We start from the raw sequence: 22169 nt of genomic DNA, 5'->3' as shown, positions 1-22169 counted from the left end.
TAGAGCAGTGGTTTTCACCGAGGTTGACTGGCCTGTTGCAGCACACTAGCAGCCACTTGAGTTACCACAGCTAGCCAGTGCCTCCTCTAGTCATTCATGCAGCTGAGCTATAATTTTGCTTTGGTTATTTTAAGGGTTGGCTTTGACTCATTTGTCTTAAGCGCTTTGCCTTCATTGCTGCTTTCATTCCCTCATACCCCTCACTCCCTGAAGTAAAGGGATGATACTTCTTAGCAGTGAAGACTTCTTTGCAGAATGAACACACATCTCTTGTGAGAAGTTTGCTGGTGTCCTGGTAGGGGATGTGGTTTGCTTGTGATGGCCAGCTGTTAAGCCTTCAGTTGTAGCTGAAGTTGTACCTGATCTCTGTACCACTCTTGCTACTGTTTAACATGCTTAGTTTATGCAGCAACATTTTCAGAAACAACTACTGATTTAGAGAAGCTGAGCTCAACAGGATGTATTGCAGCAGTGTAGAGCTGCTCAGCAGAACAAGTGTTGTTATGGCCAGATAACCTGTTGTCATTCCTAGGTAGCTTTGCAACACTGTGCTGTACTCAGGTGCTCCGGTGTGCTTGCTGCACTGCGTTCTGAAATAAGCCAAAGCAAACAATGCTTCCAAAGGGGCAGTGCTTCTTTTCTTAGTTTAGATACTTGAGTCCAGTTGTTTCCTGCTAGTATCTCTTCATCAAGGCAAACAGTGGGAGAAAAGGGGTCTGTAAAATGAATTGCAAGAGCCTGACCATTGACAAATTTAAGATTTATTAAGCTAGGACATATATTTTAGTCTCAGAATCCAAGGTAACTTATCAACCCACTGTCTTCATAATTGTTTCTACAAGGTGTGCTGTTGGTTGCTCTGCAGCTCCTCACGTAGCCACTGACACAAACAGAATTTGGGGAAAAGAGCACAGTTCACCACCTGGAGCTGTTAGAAACATTTGTCTCACATAGACATTTCTCTGCACAGTTCACTGCTGCAGCTGAGTACAATGTATAGATATTATACCTAGGAGAAAGTGTTATTTGACCTTACAAATTCAGATAAGATCTCTGTGCTGGGTTACTATCTTGAGTAGTTTGCACTTAGAAGAAACAGTAAGAATGGAGGCTTGGGGAAGTGTGTGAAAGTATTGAACTCTGGCTTAGCTGTGTTCACCTTTCACATCATGACAATGCTTCTGCAGAGTTTAGCAGGACCACTATTAACCAAACACAAAAGTCTTATGAAAGGAGTTTCTGTAGCAATGCATTGTAAAATCCACACAGAGCAGTCTTAATCTATTGAACTTCTGAGGAACAAACATGCAGAAGCGATTACCTCAGCTGTTTGCAAAGATACATTAACCTTTCCACGTCACCTTCTGCCTGTGCTTGTTCTGTAGCCCAGTTACTTTGGGTCTTTCTCATTTGCAGGCTTGCTGAAGGTACCAAGTCATGTCAATTCATACCTCAAAAAGGGAAAAACGTTTTCTTTTTACCTCAGAATCTGTTGCTGAAGGACATTCTGGTAAGTAAAAATGGTGACTGAATCTTTGCTTTTATTAATGTTTGCACTGAAGAATGGTATCTAATGAAAGTTCATTCATATCGCCTCCAAAAGAGGAAACGAAGGACCCAATTAGTTATTTTGAATAGACTTCAGATTAGTGTCTTGGTTTACTTGACAAGAATTTGTTTTGTTCAGAATGCAACATCATCTGGAACAGACAACATTAAATCCTTGTTTGAGAGAAAAAAGCACGGAGAGGACTTCTACAGGTAGACTTGGAGCTGCCACATGTACTGGAATTACAATTTAATTTTTAATTCTGTAATGAAAAAATACTACTCTATGCACATGTTTATTATAGGTGATCACTGAACTCTGAATGTCTGAAATGTTTGGAATACCAAGTATGGATTTTCGTCCAGCTGCATTTCAGATACAGCTGTAATACTGCTTATGCCTCTTTGCCATATTGCTCTCCCTACCACAAGTTTACCTGTGCTGTAGGCTGCACAAAGCCATTGTATTTTTCAGGTTTGGGACTGCATGACTGGTTCAGCTGTAATTGCTATTTATTAAATTTAGCTATTTTCCACACAGTTTTGTTTATACAAATACTTATCTAGAAGCTGTGTTAACTGATAGACCGGAGGAGGTTTGGACCTCCAGCACACATACCAGTAACTCAAATTTACAGTAAAGGTAGCAACAGTTCCTTTTATGGTGGAACATTCAAATGGAGTGTTTTTTAATGTTAAGACTACCTCTTACCTTTTCCATAGTAGAAGGAAAGACAAAAGACCCAATAGTGAAAAACGAGTGTGGTGTCAAACACTGAAGGTTTGCAGCAGAGTTTTTCTTGTGTATCTGTGTTCTCAGGTTTCTTATTCGTTAGGTGGGAGTGGCACAGTGTGAGACCAGTTACATTATGCTGTGTGCCCAGCCCCTAGTGAACAGTCCAACAGCTGCAAGACCACTGGAGCATGTAGCATCATATCTTGAACCGCTGCAACCACTTGTTTGCTACAAAACACTGTGCGGTATGTTGTAATGGTGCAAGTAACTGAAGGCAATAAAACTTACCAGTTTTTCCAGGTTATGCCATTCCTGCTTGAGCATCGGACCTTCTGATGTGATTCAGGACTGTTTGCCTCTGGGTTGTTGACGAATTTAGCCCGATGACAGACTTTGGAACTTGACATTACTGATTCCATAGTTGATTGCACAAATGATTTCTGGGTCTGAAATTATGACCACATGATGTCTCTGTCTTTCATCTTACGTCCTTGTGTCTTGAAACTGTGGTTAATTTTTGTCAGTGAAGGTACCATACAACTTTAGTAACTGACCAGGATTCTGATTCTCTTAAGTAATATGCTAGCAAGAAATTTCAGTAAGATAGGGCTTGAGCTGAGGATCAATGCAGCACAAATAGCTGAAGACAGGCTTTACAGCTATCAAGTTGGCTTTTTTGTGTGTTTTCTTTTGATGTTTTTCAAGCCTCTAATTTGTTTCATTTACTTTGCAAGTACTTATAAAATGCAGAGTTAAATGTTTTCAGCTTGTTTGGGGAAAGCACTAGAAATAAAACATAAAGCTATGGAAATTGCTGCTTCAGATTGTGAAAATTATGCCAGTGAAGGAGAGAGCTGTGCACCTCCATAACCAAATCTCATGCTGACACTGAGATCGCTGTAGCCTGTGTGAATAAAAGGGGCACATACATTTTTAGCACTACTGCTTTGCTTTTAGCCTGTTTTTAGTTTGTATTTGCGTGAGATAGCATTGATGGCACTATGGCTGATCCATTCAAAGCTACAGGCTAGCATGTTTCACTTCATTTTTAAATTGTGCTGGAAAATACTACTCTACAGTTTCATACTAAAATGCAGTTTTCACTTACACTTTGCACTGAATTACACATCCTTTGGGGTACAGAATAACTCAACTCTTACCTAATAATTTCATTCTAATGTTTGTTTGCTTCCAGACCAGATTATCTTTAAAAGTAAGTAAGTAAGTAGTTTAAACTGGACATTCACTTATGCTTCTTCATCAACTTCGTCTTTGGACCCTCAAGAGAAGTTATTTTAGATTGGCAATTAATGGATAATTACATAGGCTGTTTATAGCAATATAGGCACCTGGATCATTGATACAGTGTTGTAAATCCAGCTGTGTAGTTGTGTGGCTGAACATATTTTGGTTACCTTTTTTTGTAATGATGGTGGGTGAAAATTAGTTCACATGTCTTACGTTTGATCTGCAGATGCCTTTCAAACCTGTACTTTTGAATAAATAATCTGAATTGCTTTTACCTCGTTCAGTTACCCTGATGGGAGAAAGAAACTCAATTTGTCCCCTAAATTGTTCATTAACTTCTAACAAACCAAATGTGTTTGACATACTCAGGTCTTACTTGTCTGCTAAAGACAGAATAGGTAAAATTTTTTTCTCCAGTGCTTTTGTCCTAAAAAAAAAAAAAAAAAAAAGACCAAACCTCAGATATATAACTGGAAACTTGTAAGTGGCCAATGCTTGTCTGTGAGATAATATTTGCAGATGCTTTTCTAAATTCAGTTGAGCCAAATAGTTGTGGGTAATTGCAGCAGTGGCTTAAATCTAATGCAGCTGTTTATAGGGCGAACAATGCTTCTTGGCATCCAAAAAAGAGATCTCAGAGGTCCCCACTGGTGGTACTGAAGGGATAAACACTGCCTTAAGCACAGACCTCTGACAGTTAAAAGATGTAGATCAAAATAGGCAATTCACACAGAAAATGCAATACAAAGTTAAAATAAAGAGGGGAAGAATGCAAAACCCCTACAGAAAGTTCTTAGCTTAAATACTTCTTCCAGAGTTACTACTTGTATCTTCTATTCCCATAAAACTAATATTTCAAGATGCCCTCACAGGCCTTTTTCATTGTTCCCCCACGTGGGAGGCTGCTGGCCTGTGCAGATGACAGTAAAATATCAGAGGAGTGAAAACAGGGTAAAACACACCTTTCAGAATATACATTGCTAAAGTTGCCTCTTGGCAGATGGTCTATAAACAGAAGTCTCTTGCCTACTGGAAATTAAATTTTATTGAGAAATCACTTTTTTGTTTTCATCACAGAAAGAAATGTCTCTCTTATTTTTGTCTTCCAGATAAGATGTGTGATCAGATAAGTGATGCTGTTCTAGACGCTCATCTCAGTATTGATCCAGATGCCAAGGTTGCCTGTGGTGAGTACAACGCAAATAGAAAAACAGATTGATGAAGTACAACAACTGATCCATGTTGATATATAGCCTGTGATCCAAAAATTTTTTCAGTAGCTGACTGGCAGTCAACACTTCTACAATCAGTCAAGAGGCCAGCTCTGGCACACTGACTGAGAAGAGAAGAGAAGGCAGGAAAAAAGCTGCAAAAAATAAGCAGAGCAGAGGAAATACACAGTACTCCAATACAAACTAAAAATGCTGACATGTAAGAAATGGATGAGAAAAAGCCAGTTGTATCAGGGAAAACAATGGTTGACAGAGCTAATGATAATGAGGAATCTCATAAAATTAGGGAAAAAGAGAAATGAGGAAAAATGTATGTCAAGATATATTTCTTCACAGAGTGAGTAAAAGCTGTTAATAAAACTCAAAATTCAGAAATGCTAAATAGATATTTACCATGCCTTTACAGTAGCAGAGTGATGCCCTTGGTTCACAGGAAAGTAAGTGCACAGTGATTTAAATTTTATTGTGATTTAAGTGTGATTCTGATCAAAGTGGCTTGCCTTGTTCATGGGACTTTATATTATGAATACCCTTTATGCTGCATGGATGTCACTATCAACATAATCTCTTCCAGAGGCTAAGAACATATCATCAAATTGGAATGATCTGGGTTGTCAAAGGCAAATGAACACAGAAAGGGAATATGTCTAAAGAGCTCTTTGAATGCAGTCATTTTTTTCTTAGAACAAGCCATCAAGGCTGTAGTTTCATCTCAGAGGACTAGCTGCATCCCACAAATACAGTGATCTAATATGATGCATCATCTGAAAAATTTCATGTGATCCTTGATGCGTAGATGTGAGCATTGAGGAGGCGTGGGGGAGACGGTTTAGCTTTATTTGTTAGACTTGATGAAGCATGGATTTCAGTACTGCAAACAGTTATTCTTCCAAAACTGCTAAAAAGCTAGAGATGGTAGCATAGAAATGCTGCAAAAATGACAAGGATTGAAACATATGTCATAAGAGATGTGAGAAAAATGATCACTTTGTCTTACCAAAAAAGAAGACTGAGATGTGACCTGATTACATAGATAAATTCTGCGTAATCTGTAGGGTAACATATCAAAAATGCTGACTGGAGTCAGAGAACTTGAGTATAACATTAAATTGTAAGTCTGGAAAAGATAAATTGGCTAAGCAGACACAGTTTGCTAAAAAAAATAGTGGACTGGAGAACAGAAAGCAATTATGGCACTGAATACAGGGTTTACCAGGTAAAAAATAGAATTTCTTTTAAGTTGTACAGGCCTTGCCTCAAAGTTTCAGAAAAAATCTCAAAGCATTGTGTAAGTAGCAAGTCACTGTAACACTGTATTTTACAAAGCTATGAAATGTAGTTTATAAAGATGTTTAAACTAGGTTATCTATACCAGTAAGAAAATGTGTCTGTGGTTCTATGAGTTTTGTTTCCTGTGGATAACTGGCTAGCTGAAAAAGTTCACATAGACATAGTCCAGCTGGCTGGACAACAATGCACATCCCTCTCAGCTTATCTGAAGTAAAGCAAAAATGCACTATCCTTGGCTGTTCTTGTTACACAGTAACAGGAAGATCGCGGTGGGAAAAGAATGTTACAGGTGGGAACAGATAACTACAGAAGAGAAACTAGGGGCGGGCTTGGTATTTAGGCAACTAACCAATAATGAGCTTAACTTTTGTAATACGTATGAGCTAATTATAACAAGGCATAAAAGGTGACTGTAAGGCACAATAAATGAAGTCTGCTGATCACTCATATCGAGTGACTGTGTCTTCCCTCCATCGCGACAGTTTGCTGCTTGGACTTGTGAGTATCAACAACTTTTGCACGCAATGTTCTGAATTATTACACTGGTGCTACCTCATTTCAGCAGAACAGAGCTGGTATCTGTGCTGCCAACAAACTAGGTAGCAGTAAAATCAAGCAAGAAAACACTGGCTGCAAATAGCATAAAGCAGAAGCAAAAATAATTATTTTACTTCCTCTCTGATTAAGTGAAGCCAAATGCTTTCTTAAAAAAAAAAAATCCTTCCCAGTGTGCCCAACAAATGAGAGTCAAGAGAAAAAAATAACTAACCATAAGTCAAGACAGTACAAAAGAGAAGGTGGCAGTTTCTAACTACTAATGGTGTCCAAAATATTCTTTCTGGGGGACTTAAACATGTAAGAAGTCACCCCCCAGTGAAAAGCCCAAAACTTTATACAGTAACTTTCTCTTGGATAGAGCAGATGGGGGTGTTGCTTGGGCTCACTTGTAAGTTGCAGCTGTAGTGCAGCTCCTGAGATGTATTTTCTTTTGGTTGGATTGACTTTCAGTCAGGATGGAAAGCAATGAAAGGCAGGAAAATGAATCTATCCTACCCTGTTACTAAGAAAAGATCATCATGCCATGAAGTGTATCACCATCAAGCTTTGCCTGGGTGTAAGAGGCCAGGGAGAGTTTCTAGGAACTGTTGGTGCTGATTGCAGCCTTGTTCTTCCATCTTTTTAAGGCCCAGTTCCCCTACTTTGTGTTCTTCCAGAGAGGCTTCCCCTTTTTATAATAACCAGCATCTTGTAATGACCACCCAGCACAGGATTTACAGCACCATACATGTCTCGCACACATAGGTGGTCTGTGGCAGACAGGAAGAGCACTACTCATCATTAGAGCAGGGACACAAGACTGAGTATGAAAATAATGGTACCAGGACACCCTGCACTGTAGTGGTATCGCTGCTGGGGTTGATATGCTGTATATATTTAGGACTATGATATTATTATGTACTCTCACTGTGTCCACAGTGCAATTCAGGCATGCCAGTTAGGATGTAGCTTAACAGTTAAGTCTAGACTAATTGCCCCTACAGACAGAGAACGTTTCCCTGTGCTAAATTCTCAACTGCTTGTCTAGATTATCTAAGCTAAGCTGCCAGTTAAAGCTTGTTTGATGATCTTTATGTGATGCTACAGTCCGTAGTTGTGCAATTTTACAGCATATTCCTACCTGTAATACTTAATCTTGAAATCAAATAAAATTCAAATGAGATGGTGACTGGATGGTAGAAGTGATGGATGAAATTTAGTGTAGGCTAATATGCAAGGGGGAAGGGAGCAATCTAATCCCCATGTATAGAAAGTAAGTCTGCAGTTCACTGCAAACATTCAGAAGAGAGATTTTGGGGTTGTAATAGACATACATTTCTGTGAAAAGAATTGGTGTTCAGTAGCAGTAAAAGCCAAAGCTGACTATTAGGGCTTGCTGAGAAAGGAATGAGCAGTGCAGCTGAGAACATCATTAAGTCATATAAATCCATGGTTGCCTGTCTTGAGTACTGTGTGCAATCTGTTTCTCTTTCTCCATCCCACAAAAGGCTATAGTAAGATTATATGTCAAGAGTATCAAATACGATCATAGCCTTATAGTGTCATAGCCTAGGCCTTCTCAGTCTGGAAAAGAGGATTGAATGGGGTATGAAATAGAGCTATACAGTTGTAGGTTGTGTTACTGTGATGAATTTTTAAAGATTATTTTCTCTATGTTTTTACATAAAATGGAAAAGTTTAGAAGCCAGGTGGATGCTTGAAAGGAACAATGAGATAAAATATGAAATGATTTTGCACAGAATTTGTAATGAAGTTGCATATCTTCTTGCTCCAGGATCCTGTAGATGCTAAAAGTTTTTGTGGTTGCCAAGGGCAACTGGCTAAATTACTGTAACAAAAATCTATCACTGGTAATGCCCTCTATTATAAAATTATGTCCATTTAGCTTTAGGAAGACCCTGAGCTGAAATCATAGGGAGACCAGGGAAGTGTTTGAAGAAATAGCACTATATACTTGACCTGGTCTTAGAGACGTTTGCTGCTGTCCTGGAGATAGGATAATTTAGTAAGATGGATCCCCCACCCCCTGCAAGCATTTTAACGTTCATATCAGCTGAAGAGTGGTTGCACACAGACCTGTGTATAGATGACTGTTTCCCCTATACCTAATCCTTTGTTATAGCACCATCTTCTGGATCTCCCTGTGTAAGTGTAAACAGTGGTAAAAGTTTCATGTTTCATCTTTTTTCTGCAGAGTGTGTAGCAAAAACTGGAATGATTTTGCTTTGTGGAGAGATCACATCCAAGGCTATAGTAGATTACCAACAAATTGTAAGAGAGACTATTAAGAGGATAGGGTATGATGACTCTTCCAAAGGTGAGTAGTGAGATCTTTCATGTGTTCAGTCTTGGGTCTGTTCTGCATGTGACCAAAGCTGTGGTTTTATGATCTTATGGAAAATAAAATGCCATGTGTATCTAGGCCTAGGAGGAAACTGCACGGGTGTTGATATGCATTTTTCAGTGCCTGGTACTGATGAAGCTATTTTAAGGTGGCATACTTAGAAAAGACTTATTCTTGAAAGTGCCAGGTTGCTCTTGCTCTTCTGATGCAGGAGAACTGATGGTTGCACAAGTGTCAGAAGGTGGTTACGTCTTCAGGTTTGTACAGTGAAAGCATTAACGCTGATGTTCCTTGTCTCTGGGGTGCATAAGCATATGACACTTGAAGTTCACACCCAAGTGAATTCTTTATGTATTCTTAACATATTTTCCAAAGTAGCTTCCTTTCAGCAGTTGAACCCCTTAGATGACTATTCCCCTTCAGTCTTCCTTTTTCATGCATGATATATATAGCTTTTCTCTAAACCTATTGAACTCTAGAACCTACAAGAAAAACTGAATACCAGTTGCCAGTAACATTTTCTACGCTCCTCTCCCAGCTTAAATACGTAAATATTTTCAACCCTAGCCATCATAAGCAGTGTAAAAAGCTTTGGTGGGGCAGCTTGTAGGATTACACATATCCTCTCGGTTTCAAGAGCTCAAGTTTGAACCAATACCACTAACTTGCCCACATCCTGAGACAATTATATAAATGTGCTGATTGTCTGCTTCTATTAGCAACAAAAAATGTAGTTTAGGAGGCTTAGAGTTTTAAAAGTTTTAGCCAACTAGATAATTCCTAAAAGCTGCTCTAGCGATTTGTGAACTCTCAAGAATATATGACCTAATTTTACAAAATTCCCTTCACTAGGACTGGACTACAAGACTTGCACAGTTTTAGTGTCCTTAGAACAGCAGTGTAAAGAGATCAAGCATGCTGTCTGCCATGGCAAGACCGATGATGACATTGGAGCAGGCGATCAGGTAATGGTGCTTAATTAACTTACTCAAATTTAGTTTATGTGCAAGCAATTGGAACTGCATTGGACTAGAGCCTTTCCTTAAAAGCTATTGTGCAAAGTGTAAAAATTAGCAGCTAAACACCGTGCACTCTCTTAATCACCCAAAGTGCAAAAAGAGTAACATAGGATTCACTATTTTTCAGTGAAAGTGGCTTTTCCTATATCCAGCGGCCTTGCGGGACAGAGCTACAATTAAGCTTTTTATCATGTTCTGGTCTTTCAAGTCCTTTGGGTAGCCTGGTTTCACCTCTTAGGCATCAAATGCTGTGTTATTTTAGTTGTCATGTGTAGGGAGAAGTCTGAGCAGCCTTTATGAGCTATATGTTTATTAAGCCTTTGCAGTGGATTCTTATGGATGCTTAAGGCAGAGTCGTTCTTGGGAACCAGACCCTGCTGTGGCTCTGATTCTTGTGCATGCAGATACATAAACGTTATTTCAGGCTGGTTATATGTCAAAGTGTAGTCACTCTGCTTGTTACTGCGGTTTCTTTCTAGGTTTTGGGTGGTTTTAAAGTACTATGTGGCAAAGACAGGTGCAGAAATGGAAAGAGAACACAGAAATGAGTGGCTTATTTCCCTGTTTTTCAATGCAGGGTTTGATGTTTGGCTATGCCACCGATGAAACTGAGGAATGTATGCCCTTAACAGTCCTCCTGGCACACAAATTGACTGCAAGGATAAAGGCTTTGGAACGAAATGGAACATGGCCCTGGGTTAGACCAGATGGGAAAACACAGGTTTGTAATATAGATGCATAAACCATAAGGGTGAGAAACAATAGAAATCATTTACCCTGTCTGCTAGTAAATCAGAACTGATGTTTGTCAAAAATGGTGATGTCATATTCAAGGTGGTGTGAGTTTCATAAAGTACATTTGTAGGCAGCACACATGGTTTGTTTAAACTGTTCTATCAGTCTCTTAGCAGGTTTCTTCAAATAACTCTTGTATTTAGCTTCTTTTACTCTGGAGATTAAGAAAATTAACAAATTACTGATAATCAGATGGGTTTTATCTGAGTAAATATCATAATTCCAGAAGCATGGACTGGGATATTGTTTTGGTTTTTCAGTCAGAACTGTTATTGATTCAACCTCAAATGATCAGTAGTCACAGCCACTGACATCTGTGTTGCAGAGCTGAGTGGATGAGTCACTGAGCCTACTGTAAGATTGATGCACCTTGGCAGTCTCAAAGGCAGTAAATTCTCTGTCTTCCAGGCTGTGAAATCTGCAGGAGAGAAAATGCATACATGTGGCATTTCCAAGACAGCAAGTGTTTAAAATAGTCTTAATTTATGTTGTTTAGTGAGGAAGAACCACATTGATTTATACTGCTGCTGTTGTTGCAGTGCAGCATGGATTGTGTCCCTAGCTTTTGTCAGCAGTGCATAGAACATGTGAATACATCGATTTCTGTATGATGTATCTACCCAAGCATTCTTTAAGGGTAGCAAAGTAGAAAGGCCTTCTTAGTCTGTAAGAAAACCTATACCAAGGATGGAGCAATGCCTGCATATATTTGCATGTACATAAAAGCTTTGCAGTAGGTAGCGAAGAATACACCCTATCATATAATAATCAACAGCTGTTCATTTTAGCAGGGTCCCCAAAAATTTATTTGGGCTTTACTTTTGTTGTTCACTATTTAAAGTTATGTTAACATGCCAAACCATGAATGCTTTTAAATCTGCCAGTAAAATCTTAGGCTTCTGCAGTTTTCTTGTTGTTAATTTTGCTTCTCTGTAATGATACATGTTGTCGCGGTTTAATGCCAGCTGGAAACTAAGTACCATGCAGCTGCTTGCTCACTCCTCCCTGCCCCCTCCATCGGGATGGGAAGTATATTTGGAAAAAAAGATGAAAACTTGTGGGTTGAGATAAGAAGAATTTAATAACTGCAATAAAATAATGTATAATAATAACGACAACAATTGTCATGAAAAGGATAGAGCAGGAGAGAGGAATAAAAAAGGACAAAAACCCCAAGTGATGCACAACATAACTGCTCACCACCCACTGACCAATGCCCAGCCAGTCCCTGAGCAGTGACCTGTGGGCCCTGGCTACCCCCCACCCCCTAGTTTATATACTGAGCATGATGTTCTATGGTATGGAATATCCCTTTGGCTAGTTTGGGTCAGACGTGCTAGCTATGCTCCCTCCTGGCTTCTTGTGCAGCTGCTCACTCGCAGAGCATGGGAAATGGAAAAGTCTTTGATTTTAAGTAAGAATTACTTAGCAACAACTAAAACACCAGTGCATTACCAACATTATTCTCATACTAAATCGAAAACACAGCGTTGTACCAGCTACTAAGAAGAAAGCTAACTCAATCACATCCAAAACCAGGACACATGTAATATCCTTTAGTTAATTCTTTTGGTAGTGGTACTTTAGTACTTTCTGGTTTGAGTGGTTTTTTTTTTTCTTACAGTGATTTTAAGCACTAGCATCAATCCATCAATTTTCATCCCATTTCACTTCATCTATTTGTTTTTTGCTGCAGAAAGTAACTGTGAGGTGCATTTTAATTTTCAAACATGCTCTTGGCCTTCAGTGTTCACCGTCCTTTTTTCTTCTCTTTAGGTCACAATGGAATACAAGGAGAGTAATGGTGCAGTGGAGCCCATCCGAGTGCACACACTTGTTATTTCAGTTCATCATGCCCCAGACATACCTCTACAACAAATACAGAAGGAATTAATGGAGAAAGTTGTTAAAGAAGTAATTCCACAAAAGTATCTTGATGAGGGCACAATTTATCATCTCCTTCCAAGTGAAAAGTTTATAGAAGGTGGTCCTAAGGTATGGTACTTTGAAAGAAGATAGCTTATACAGAGCCTATACAGACTTGGATTCTACTTTGCCGCTTATACAGAGCCTATACAGACTTGGATTCTACTTTGCCACATGCTTCTAAACATTCTCTTGAACAGAAGTGCAAAAACCTGGTATACCTTTAAGAATAAAGGTTAAGAATAAGAAAGGGGTTGTTTTGTTTTGTTTCAAGGAAGCTTCAATCATTTCTATTGGATTTTTCCTAACGGACAGCTGGCATTTAAAATGAAGCTGTACCTGCTTGGACAGCCAAATGTAAAGATTCTTGATTTTTCTCTTTCTCCCAGAAAATATTTTAAATTACCAAAAGCCAGCCCTTAAGTTATATGCTAAAAAGCCTGAATGAAGTGTTTCTTCACTTTCACAGTAAAAATCAAAACAAGAAATAACAACAGATCTGATTTTCTACATTGAAATTAGTCAGAAAAATGAACAAATTTCAAGGGAGGCCTTAATGGGCTAAGTCTCAATAGTCATTAGAATTTGACATGTATTCTGCTTTCCAGGTACTGGTACTATGTAAGCAGGTCATTGCTGTGAAATTGTAAAAAGTTTTGTTTCACAAAACTGTCTAGTTTTGTATAAAGACTTCAGTGAAGGATTAAAACTACAAGGTGTGCTTATGACCACACTAGGATGATGTAAAGATACTGCTTTCACTGTGAAATAAATGTCAGCTTTACTCCCATATTACTTATTTGGGGATTTTAAATTAGTGGCTTAATGCAGTTTATCCTCTTTCAGGATGGAGTTTCTCAACACTCTGGAGTTCATTTATCAGCTTGCAGTCAGCAGCTTTGCTAATCTGGCAGAAAGGCAGTAATTCTCTGCTGGTTGAACAAGTTGGATCAGTTTATCATGTTGCAGGCAGACAAAAGTCCATGCAAAAGGGTGGGTTCCATTATCAGGGAGGCACAGGCAGGGAGGAAGAAGAAAGAAGAGTAGTACCAAATGGCCCTTGTGCCACTAGTGAAGGCTTAGGTGAATGCAGCTAGAATTTCTTAGTACTCTCATGCTGGTAGCACTAAACTGCATCTCTATAAGCCCCCACTTCCCGGTTAGTATGTGTATCCAAGTGAAGCTTGTTAACCTTTTAGGTTACACGTGATCTGTTTTTCAGGAAGGCTTTTGTCTAAATTCTTGGCCTCCATCAAGTGTCACTGAATGGAGTCATTGGCCGGTAATCCAGAGACAGTACTTCATGACCGGTGATTTGAAGGCAGCACACATTGTGTGATGTTTACAGTTGTGCCATATTCTTAGCAGTCTTCAGAAGTGACTGCAGCACAGACACCTTAGTATGTCTGAAAAATACTTCAGTCACGTAGACCTCATTCATTATGTGAATGTAGCATGTGAAGGTGAACAATGAGTCGTATCTATGGCAAATACAAAACAAAACTGTACCCGATAACCTAGTGTGGGATTGGGTAAACTGTTGTGTCTCGTGAATATATTCACTTGTTTGTCCTGTAGAGTGATGCTGGACTGACTGGCAGGAAGATCATTGTTGATACCTATGGAGGCTGGGGAGCCCATGGTGGAGGTGCGTTCTCTGGAAAAGATCCCTCCAAAGTTGATCGTTCTGCAGCGTATGCAGCTCGCTGGATTGCAAAATCTCTGGTGAAAGCTGGTCTCTGTAAAAGAGTATTAATCCAGGTAAAAGCAACCATGAAAGTAATATACCATAACAGAAGTTCTGTCTCATGTGTGGTTACCCTGTCAGAATCCGTACTACCACCACAGCCCTGCTCCAGTTTCAGAAAAGCATTCCTCATACTAGAATGGGGCTCCAGGAAGTTCCTCTTGGGGTGTGTTATTAAGGAGTCCTATGAGGGAAGCCAAAGACACAGGGCAGGACAGTCCTCACAAGGATTTTGTTCTCAGTAGTATTCTTTCTCCAGCTCTTGTTGCTATCCCTGGTCCAGGTACATCTTTGCATCATCCTTGCTTTTACTTCCAGTAACTCCAGTGATCCTCTGCACACACATGCATGCCAAGCAGCCCAACCTGGGCTGCAGAGCATGTTACAGACAGCTATGCTAGCAGTGGCTGGATGTAGTTGTACAACTTGCTGTACTATGTGGTCATACTAGTTGTAACTTAACCATTTTAAGATGTATTTGAAAATACCTGAAAGTTAAAATGAGTGCTCTGCTGTGTGTTCCTAGTATAGTACTACAGTGTGAGGTGTGACTAAAAGCAAAATTCAATTGTTTTTAAGTTTAAAACAAGAACAATTATCATCAGTCTTACATGTTCAGAAGAAATACTCTTCCTTCCTTGTGCATGAATTTTTGGGACTACTAAATCTAAGAAGTTGAAAGAGATGTTTTATTGACCCCTGGACAGTTTCATCATTAAACATGAACCCAAGTGGATGCTAAACAATTGAGGTTTATCAAGGGAGTCTGCAATACTAGTTTATACACATACTTATTCTAAGTAGCTGCTATGTAATAACTTTATCCTAATATAACAAATTACTACAGTAAAAAGCAGCAGTGATCTGGCTGATGTTTTGCTGCAGCAGTGTGTTTAAAACCTTTTATTTTCTCCATTGACCAGAGAGGCCCACTGGATGTGGTTATGATCAATGACATTGTATCCAGACATCCCAATTAGGAACAAGGGCTCTTGCTTTAGATGTTCTGCATGCATTCAATAGCTGATTAAAATTATAGTTTTGAATTAGTCAAGGAAAGGGGAGATTGTGAATAAGCCAAGCACAAATAGTGATGGTTAGCAAATTGTTGATAATTTTTTTCTCTGAATGGACAGAAGATAAACTTCTGACTTCTTGGTATGCACACTTTGAGCACATTTCGCGTTTTTGAGCATACACATCACCGTCTTAATTCTTGAGTTAGTTGGGAATGTTGCAATTCCAGTAATTCCCAGAGGTTCTCCTTAATACCTGAACCTGACTCTAGATGGGGCAAGATTGATTTTGTTAACAGCAAACTATGGAGATGTCAGATACTAGTAATGAAGGTGAGATGGGGGAGGAGAGAGGAGGATGGGAAAGCAGAAAAGCAAATGTCCTGTGAAGTCATTGAAGGCTGGATAAAAGATTAAGAAAAGGAAAAAATGTCTCTAGTGGAAATGCAAATGTGTTTTCAAACCATTAGTGTCTGTGTGTTATAGTAAGGTCTTGCCAGCCTCCACTGAGGCTGAGAGTTGAGCTGGCTCTGCTATGGATATTGTTTCCATGCTAACCACCTTTTCATACTGAAAAGGCAAAATGGATAATGGAGGGGACTGCAGACTAATTAGCTGTATATTACCACAAATACCATGTACGCTTTATTTAGTGTGATATAGAACTGTCATCTTATTGGTTAATGAAAAACAGACTTAGCTCAATCTCAGAATTAGCTAAGGGGAAGATGGTCGTGATGAGGGCAGTTTTTAACAATAATCAGTTCTTGGTTACTGAGAAGTATATAGGTAGAACTGAGCCATTGGACTATTACTAATTGAAATCTGTAGGAAGCAAACACAATGAGGAAGACCAGTTAAAGCAACAGAAAGGTTTGTGTTGCTAAGTGATATTCAAGCAAAACATATTTTCATCCAAATACACTACGACGGAAGAAAATGAAGTGCATGTTGGCCTATACTGCAGCAGGGCTGTGTTTTTGGAAGGGGGCTGAATGATAAAACCAAATATATTTCAGGAGAACCTGTCAGTGCTATGCTGTTCAGTGCTGTGGTGAAAAGAAACTAATGTGATTCTTCTGTCAGAAGGGAACTATAGAGTGCCTCTGTCTTCCTTTGTATGAGGTGAAATTACAACAAATATTTCCTGGGTTACTTTGTCTACTTCTGATAACTGTGTTTGTAAAAGTAGGTGGAAATATTGAATGAAGTTCAAGGGAGTACATGGAAATAACTCACTCTGGGAAAACAAGTCTGAGAGTGCTTTAGGAACATGGAGCTTTCCCTCATCTTGTCCTACATGATCTTTCCTCAGCCAAAAAAAAAACCCAAACCAACCCCGGAAATACTTGTAGATCTCAGAGTCTCCAGTCTCAAATGCATGAAATCCTTGTGGGCTAGTTGAGGCTGAAGAATGCAGAATGGTAGTGTCTGAGGATGATTAGAAAGTGCCCCTTCTGCTTTTAAGGAATGTCACTTAGGTTTGATATTTGCCTAGGCTGAGCATTCTCTGAGGAAAACAGATAATTTTCTAACATAAAAGGCAAATACCCCAAACGTATCTCCTAGCTTTCTTTATGCAGAAAAGATGTATATAAAATCTTCCTGATACATAAAATAAGCTTTTCGTTTCTTTTAAGCAAAATGTAGGAAGGACTGGTTTAACTGTGTTTGGGTTGTATGCCTGTGTTCTACAGCTGTCATATGCTATTGGTCTGAGTCATCCTCTTGCGATCTCAGTGTTTCATTACGGAACGTCAGACAGATCTGAAGAAGAACTGCTTGAGATTGTGCAGAAAAACTTTGATCTGCGCCTTGGAGCTATCATAAGGTTTGTGTGTTATTAGTATTTGCTGAAGAGAATAATTTTTAATGCTGTCTTTAACAGTTTAATGTTAGAGTTTCTGGCTCCTAACTTCACAAAATTCACCTTCATCATAAATCTATAATTGCCGTCATTTCTGCTCTTCCCTCACCCATGCACCCAGTACAACATACAAGGGTCAATTCATAAATTTGGTCACAAGATGTACTGAATAAGTAAGACTGGTCTAAACCACACCATGTTATATCTCCCAGTAGCCCTGGTAGTGTGCTGCATTGCAGCTCATTAGCCAGATGGTAATATGCTTGGTAAAGTAGAATTAGAATTTAACATTAAATGTAGTTAGGTTTTCCAGTCTCTTTACAGGATATGTAAGGCTCCTAATCCCTGCCTTATCTGGAAGGCACCAGAAATACTGGGTCTTCCTTTTGCCCAGAGAAGCTGTGGATGCCCCATCCCTGGGAGTGTTGGAGGCCAGGCTGGATGGAGCTTTGAGCAACCTGGTCCAGTGGGAGGTGTCCCTGCGCATGGCAGGGGGGTTGGAACTAGATGATCTTTAAGGTCCCTTCCAACCCAAACCATTCTATGATTCTTTGAAAGGAGTACCGGTGTAAAGTATGGTCTCCTGCCTTTGATCTTTAGGTGGCAACAACTTGTGAGACACCTGCCACAGGACAGAAAGGTTCTGGTGCTCTCATTTCACAAGCAAGCCCATTGAAATGAGTGGGTTGTTACGTGCTGTAATCTTTCCTTGCTCACACACAGAAGTTGAGTGTCACGGTACCACAATCCTGGCAGTATGGTGTTCCATTGGCCATTAGCCCAGAAGAGAAAAGAACACTATTAAGTGACTAGCTTCTTCATTAGGTGTTAAGTGTAATCTACCTTCTGCATCAGAAAAGCTGAACACTGAGAGCCTGTCTCTGGTCATCATGCAGTCTTGTGCAGCCTGTTTGAAGGCAACTAAACTTAATTAAAAGGAATCTGAGTTTCTCAAATGCTCTTTTAAGATTTGGCAAGCCATTGAATTATTGTATTCACTTAAAAACCAGAACAAGAATAAAAATCCCACTATGAGATGGGCTGTCTTGAAGTGAAAATTCAGTTGTATTCAAAAGTGTCATTGAGGCTACCATGCAGTCAGAGAGGACAAGAAAAATCAAACCTACTTACATTGCCTCCTGCAGCAAATCCAGCTATATTCCTTTATGGAATATTGCTGGACCCAAAAAAGCAGGTCTTTTAGACAAACATCATCCTTAAACATAAAAAAGCATGGGAATTACCCTTTTCTTTGAGAGAAGAAAAGGCTAGAGGACAGAAGCAGATCAGCACCTGCCCTTACCAGCAGTTACCCACCTATATTTCAGGGAGCTGTAATCTGACCCTCATATTTTTCCTTCTTCTCCCTTTTGTGACCCATATGATTCCTTATGTGTACTTTTAGGAGGCAGAGCTTCTTGCCTATTTGTAGTACAGCTTCCTAAGACCTAACGGTACAGGCTCATCTCAGTCCTGAAAAACTTTTGAACCTCTTGGATGATTTTCACCAAACTTTACAGGCTGAACTTCTTAAAAGTTTCATGAATTTGCAATTAATGGAGAGAAACACTATCTCTGTCCACTTTTAATGGAGCAGCCATACTATGAGTTCACCCCTTATTCAACTCTGTGAAATTAACATTGGAGCTTAAGCCTGAGATAGATACCAGCAAGAATCTGACTACATGCACAGAGGAGTCACTTTGTCAGTTTGAGCAATGCAGGTTTTAAAACCTCTGTTCTAAATGCTAAAACATACATGTTAGCTATCTCATTATTTGAGGAAAATTCTTTTAATGATTCACTTCTCTCTTAAATCTAGAGCTGTTAATATCATTCTAGTCTCTATATTCCAAAGGAAACTTGAGCATATTTAACTCTGAGGGGAGAAATGTCAACTTTTCAGTGAATAGGAAGTCTCTTTTGTCCGTTGAAAAATGTAAGACATTTCTGACAAGCTCTGTCAATATTTTTCTGGTGTAGCCAGCCTTTTGCACTCCTTTGTATAATGTTTCCTGAACATACACACTGAGAATAGAGTGGACTTATTTTTAATAGTATGACATAAGGCAAGGCATTATGGCAACCTCTGTGGCTAAGTAATGTTTTCCGAGTGTTATAAGTTCACAAGTATAATCAAAACTCTTCTTTGCCTTTGTCATTATGGCGGTTCAACACCATGAGAAATTTGTGTGGTGTTTCCCAGACACTCTCCTCAATTTGGTGCGCTCAGAAATGCTTCATTTTTAAACTATGTCATCATAGCCCTGGAAGTGGTAGGGCAGTAAGAAGGGAAGAAAGCAGGTGAAAACATGAACATTGTTTAGAAAATATTTCCTTGTTAAACATTACCTCATTTAAACTCCTGTAAATGGTGCTGGCTATCTATTCTAATCAACTATGCACTAAAGTACTTCATGATGTCTTAATTTTCATTTAGTCAGCACTCACATTTTGATGGCTTCTGTGTTATGGTCAAGCACAAATGATTGTAGTAGCCCTTGGAACACATGATTATGTTGGCACAAAATATTACTTGAAACAAGACTGAGCTGCTGTACATCATAAATGACTCCATAAGTGTGAGAATGTGTAATCTCTTCACTGTCTGAAATGTGTTCATTATCCTGTTAGTATTTGTGCTTCTTTCCTCACTTTGCCATTTCTCCACCAATTTTCTCTCCAACAGTTTATGATATGAATCATCTGTTTTAAATGTGCTTTCAAAGGTAATTAAACAACATAATACCAAATAGAAGAAAGCTCAAGCAGAAAAAAAGTGTTTCAGGCCTTTCAAGAAATGAAGAAAAACTTCTGTGTAGATACTTGCGCCTAATCATTTAGCACAGCTGCATTCTGCTATATTGTGCAGGCCAAAAAGCAATAAACATGACTTGCATCTTCATTATTTATCTAGTAATAATCAGTGTTAATCCCTATTCTAAACCGTGAATTTGTGCATCTGTATGAGCCGTTAACCCTCCACAGTTACTCAGTCTACTAAATCATCTTTGGCTGCTTCTTTTGAGATTGCTGTTGTCTTTCTGGCACAGTAGTATTAGAAAATATTCTATATTACACTTGCAATAACAGAAAACACATTGATGCTTGGATGCTTGCACAGATATAGTTTAACTTTATTCCAATTGTAATGCTTCTGCTTTGTAATGCTTATAAAACCTAACTGCATACTTTTGATACATTTGCATGTATGATACATTTGAAGAAAGCTGACTGTTTCTAGTCACCTTAAAATTGAAACCATCAGCTCTTACCTTTCCTGAAACCAGCCATTACCTTTCCTGCTGTAAATCTGAGTGACTGGGAAAGGGAACAACTCCTAAGTTTTATTGTCTTTCTTCTGATGATCCCTCTCATGTGTCTAATTCTTAGTATATGTTGGAGTTAAGTGTAAGACTTTGTTGTTTTGGGTTTTTTTTTCTTTCCATTAAGGGAGCTGGATTTGAAGAAGCCAATCTATCAAAAAACAGCATGCTATGGGCACTTTGGGAGAGAAGAATTTACATGGGAAATACCCAAAAAGCTTGTGTATTAAGCTTTTCAGAATGTGTTATGTAATAGACAGGTGGTTTAATAATCAGGTAAAATTTCAAGCTGTTTAAGGAAAGACTATCTACTCTTTTTTAAATGACATTCTAATTATCTGAGCCGACTTCCACAACTACAGCGTTAATTATGGTCCTTCTAGTCCAAGCGAATTAGTCAAAATACCCATTTTGGAACACTGTTCATTGTAACCCCAAATATACTTAGCTACGAGATAGTGTTGTCTGTTTGCTTTTAACTTTACAGTTTTGTAGGCATATCTGTGAAAAATAATCAACTGTTATGTTGCAGATCTTGTACTAATTTATAGTTACTCCTTTGCAAACTGGAATTGTCTATGTCTGCATGAATTGCAATTGGCTGTATAAAGTTTCAATTAAGTTTCATTTGGCCACTTCTAAAATGTAAAACAATTTGTAAAAAACACATGTAGGATATTACCTTCCTTTGACTTTTCTGACTGAAAGCACTATATATATATATATATATATATATATATATAATTCAAAATCATTTAGCTTCTCTTCAAGGACTAGAGAGCATGAAAAGGCTTGTATACAGAAAGTAGCAATTCTGGCAAGCAAATTTATCATAAAATTTTGAAGTAAACAATGTTAAATGCTGTAACTGCATTACTTAACTGCAATTACTCAATATCAGGGAATTTTAATAGACAAACAATATGGCTACTCTGTCCTCAATAAGGGAAAAATACAGGCTTCAGGGGTAAGTCTGATCAAATGGAAGTAGTTGAATATAGCATTAGTCTTGAGCAAGTTTTAAAAAGCTGCTTCCTTTCACGTAAAGACTGATTGATCCACTGCTCCTTTGACAGACCAGAGCTGAAATGAAGTAATAGTACAGCTGTACCTGCACCATTTGTGGCCTGGTACAGTTAACCCAACAGTGGTCTGCAGTCAGTCTTGTGACCTACAAAAAAGGTGCTTTTTTGCTTCCATAAGAAAACCAAATTTGTTCCTGGAATAAAAGCTGAAATTCTTTTGTGGGCTTTTTTTGAGTTTTTTATTTAATGAAAACTTGTTTTTATCATAGGATCCTGGACACTTGTCTTTGCCTGAAACTAATCCAGTTTAATACGCACATGGCCATGTAGGTGTAAAATATGTCTAAACTTCATTAAAAATTGTTCAAACTGGTATTGTCTAGGAAATAGTAATGTAACTTGCTAAAAATTTTTAAATGCTTTTAGTAATACAGGGGTACAATATTTAATTGGCAAGAGATTGCAGAGATCACTATATAGTAAACTGACTAT

At 38.7% G+C, this 22169-nt stretch overlaps 1 protein-coding gene across 3 annotated transcripts; it reads left to right on the top strand.

Annotated features, from left to right (window-relative positions):
- Positions 1–1398: 1398 nt before the first annotated feature.
- On the top strand, positions 1399–21897 carry LOC121081553 (S-adenosylmethionine synthase-like). 3 transcript variants are annotated; one of them, XM_040580678.1, is made up of 9 exons: positions 1399–1510; positions 4642–4719; positions 8807–8929; positions 9809–9921; positions 10553–10696; positions 12547–12765; positions 14275–14457; positions 17157–17290; positions 20780–21897. In XM_040580678.1, the coding sequence occupies exons 1-9, from the start codon at positions 1438–1440 to the stop codon at positions 20880–20882; spliced, it is 1170 nt and encodes a 389-aa protein (XP_040436612.1). In that variant the 5' UTR covers positions 1399–1437; the 3' UTR covers positions 20883–21897. The 3 variants fall into 3 exon arrangements, with proteins under 3 accessions (XP_040436612.1, XP_040436611.1, XP_040436613.1); XM_040580677.1 differs by lacking the exon at positions 1399–1510 and adding an exon at positions 2392–2529; XM_040580679.1 differs by lacking the exons at positions 1399–1510; positions 4642–4719 and adding an exon at positions 6515–6552.
- Positions 21898–22169: the final 272 nt, after the last annotated feature.

Source organism: Falco naumanni, chromosome Z (assembly GCF_017639655.2).
Source record: "Falco naumanni isolate bFalNau1 chromosome Z, bFalNau1.pat, whole genome shotgun sequence".
In the NCBI taxonomy this organism is placed as follows: domain Eukaryota; kingdom Metazoa; phylum Chordata; class Aves; order Falconiformes; family Falconidae; genus Falco; species Falco naumanni.
This window is presented reverse-complemented; position numbering and strand designations above follow the sequence as displayed.

Coding starts and splice junctions, on each gene's coding strand:
- LOC121081553 (XM_040580677.1), top strand. CDS start 2,418: ATGCTGTGTGCCCAGCCCCTAGTGAACAGTCCAACAGCTGCAAGACCA. Junction 10,697..12,546: donor GACCAGATGGGAAAACACAG/GTTTGTAATATA, acceptor TCTTCTCTTTAG/GTCACAATGGAATACAAGGA. Junction 14,458..17,156: donor GTAAAAGAGTATTAATCCAG/GTAAAAGCAACC, acceptor TGTGTTCTACAG/CTGTCATATGCTATTGGTCT.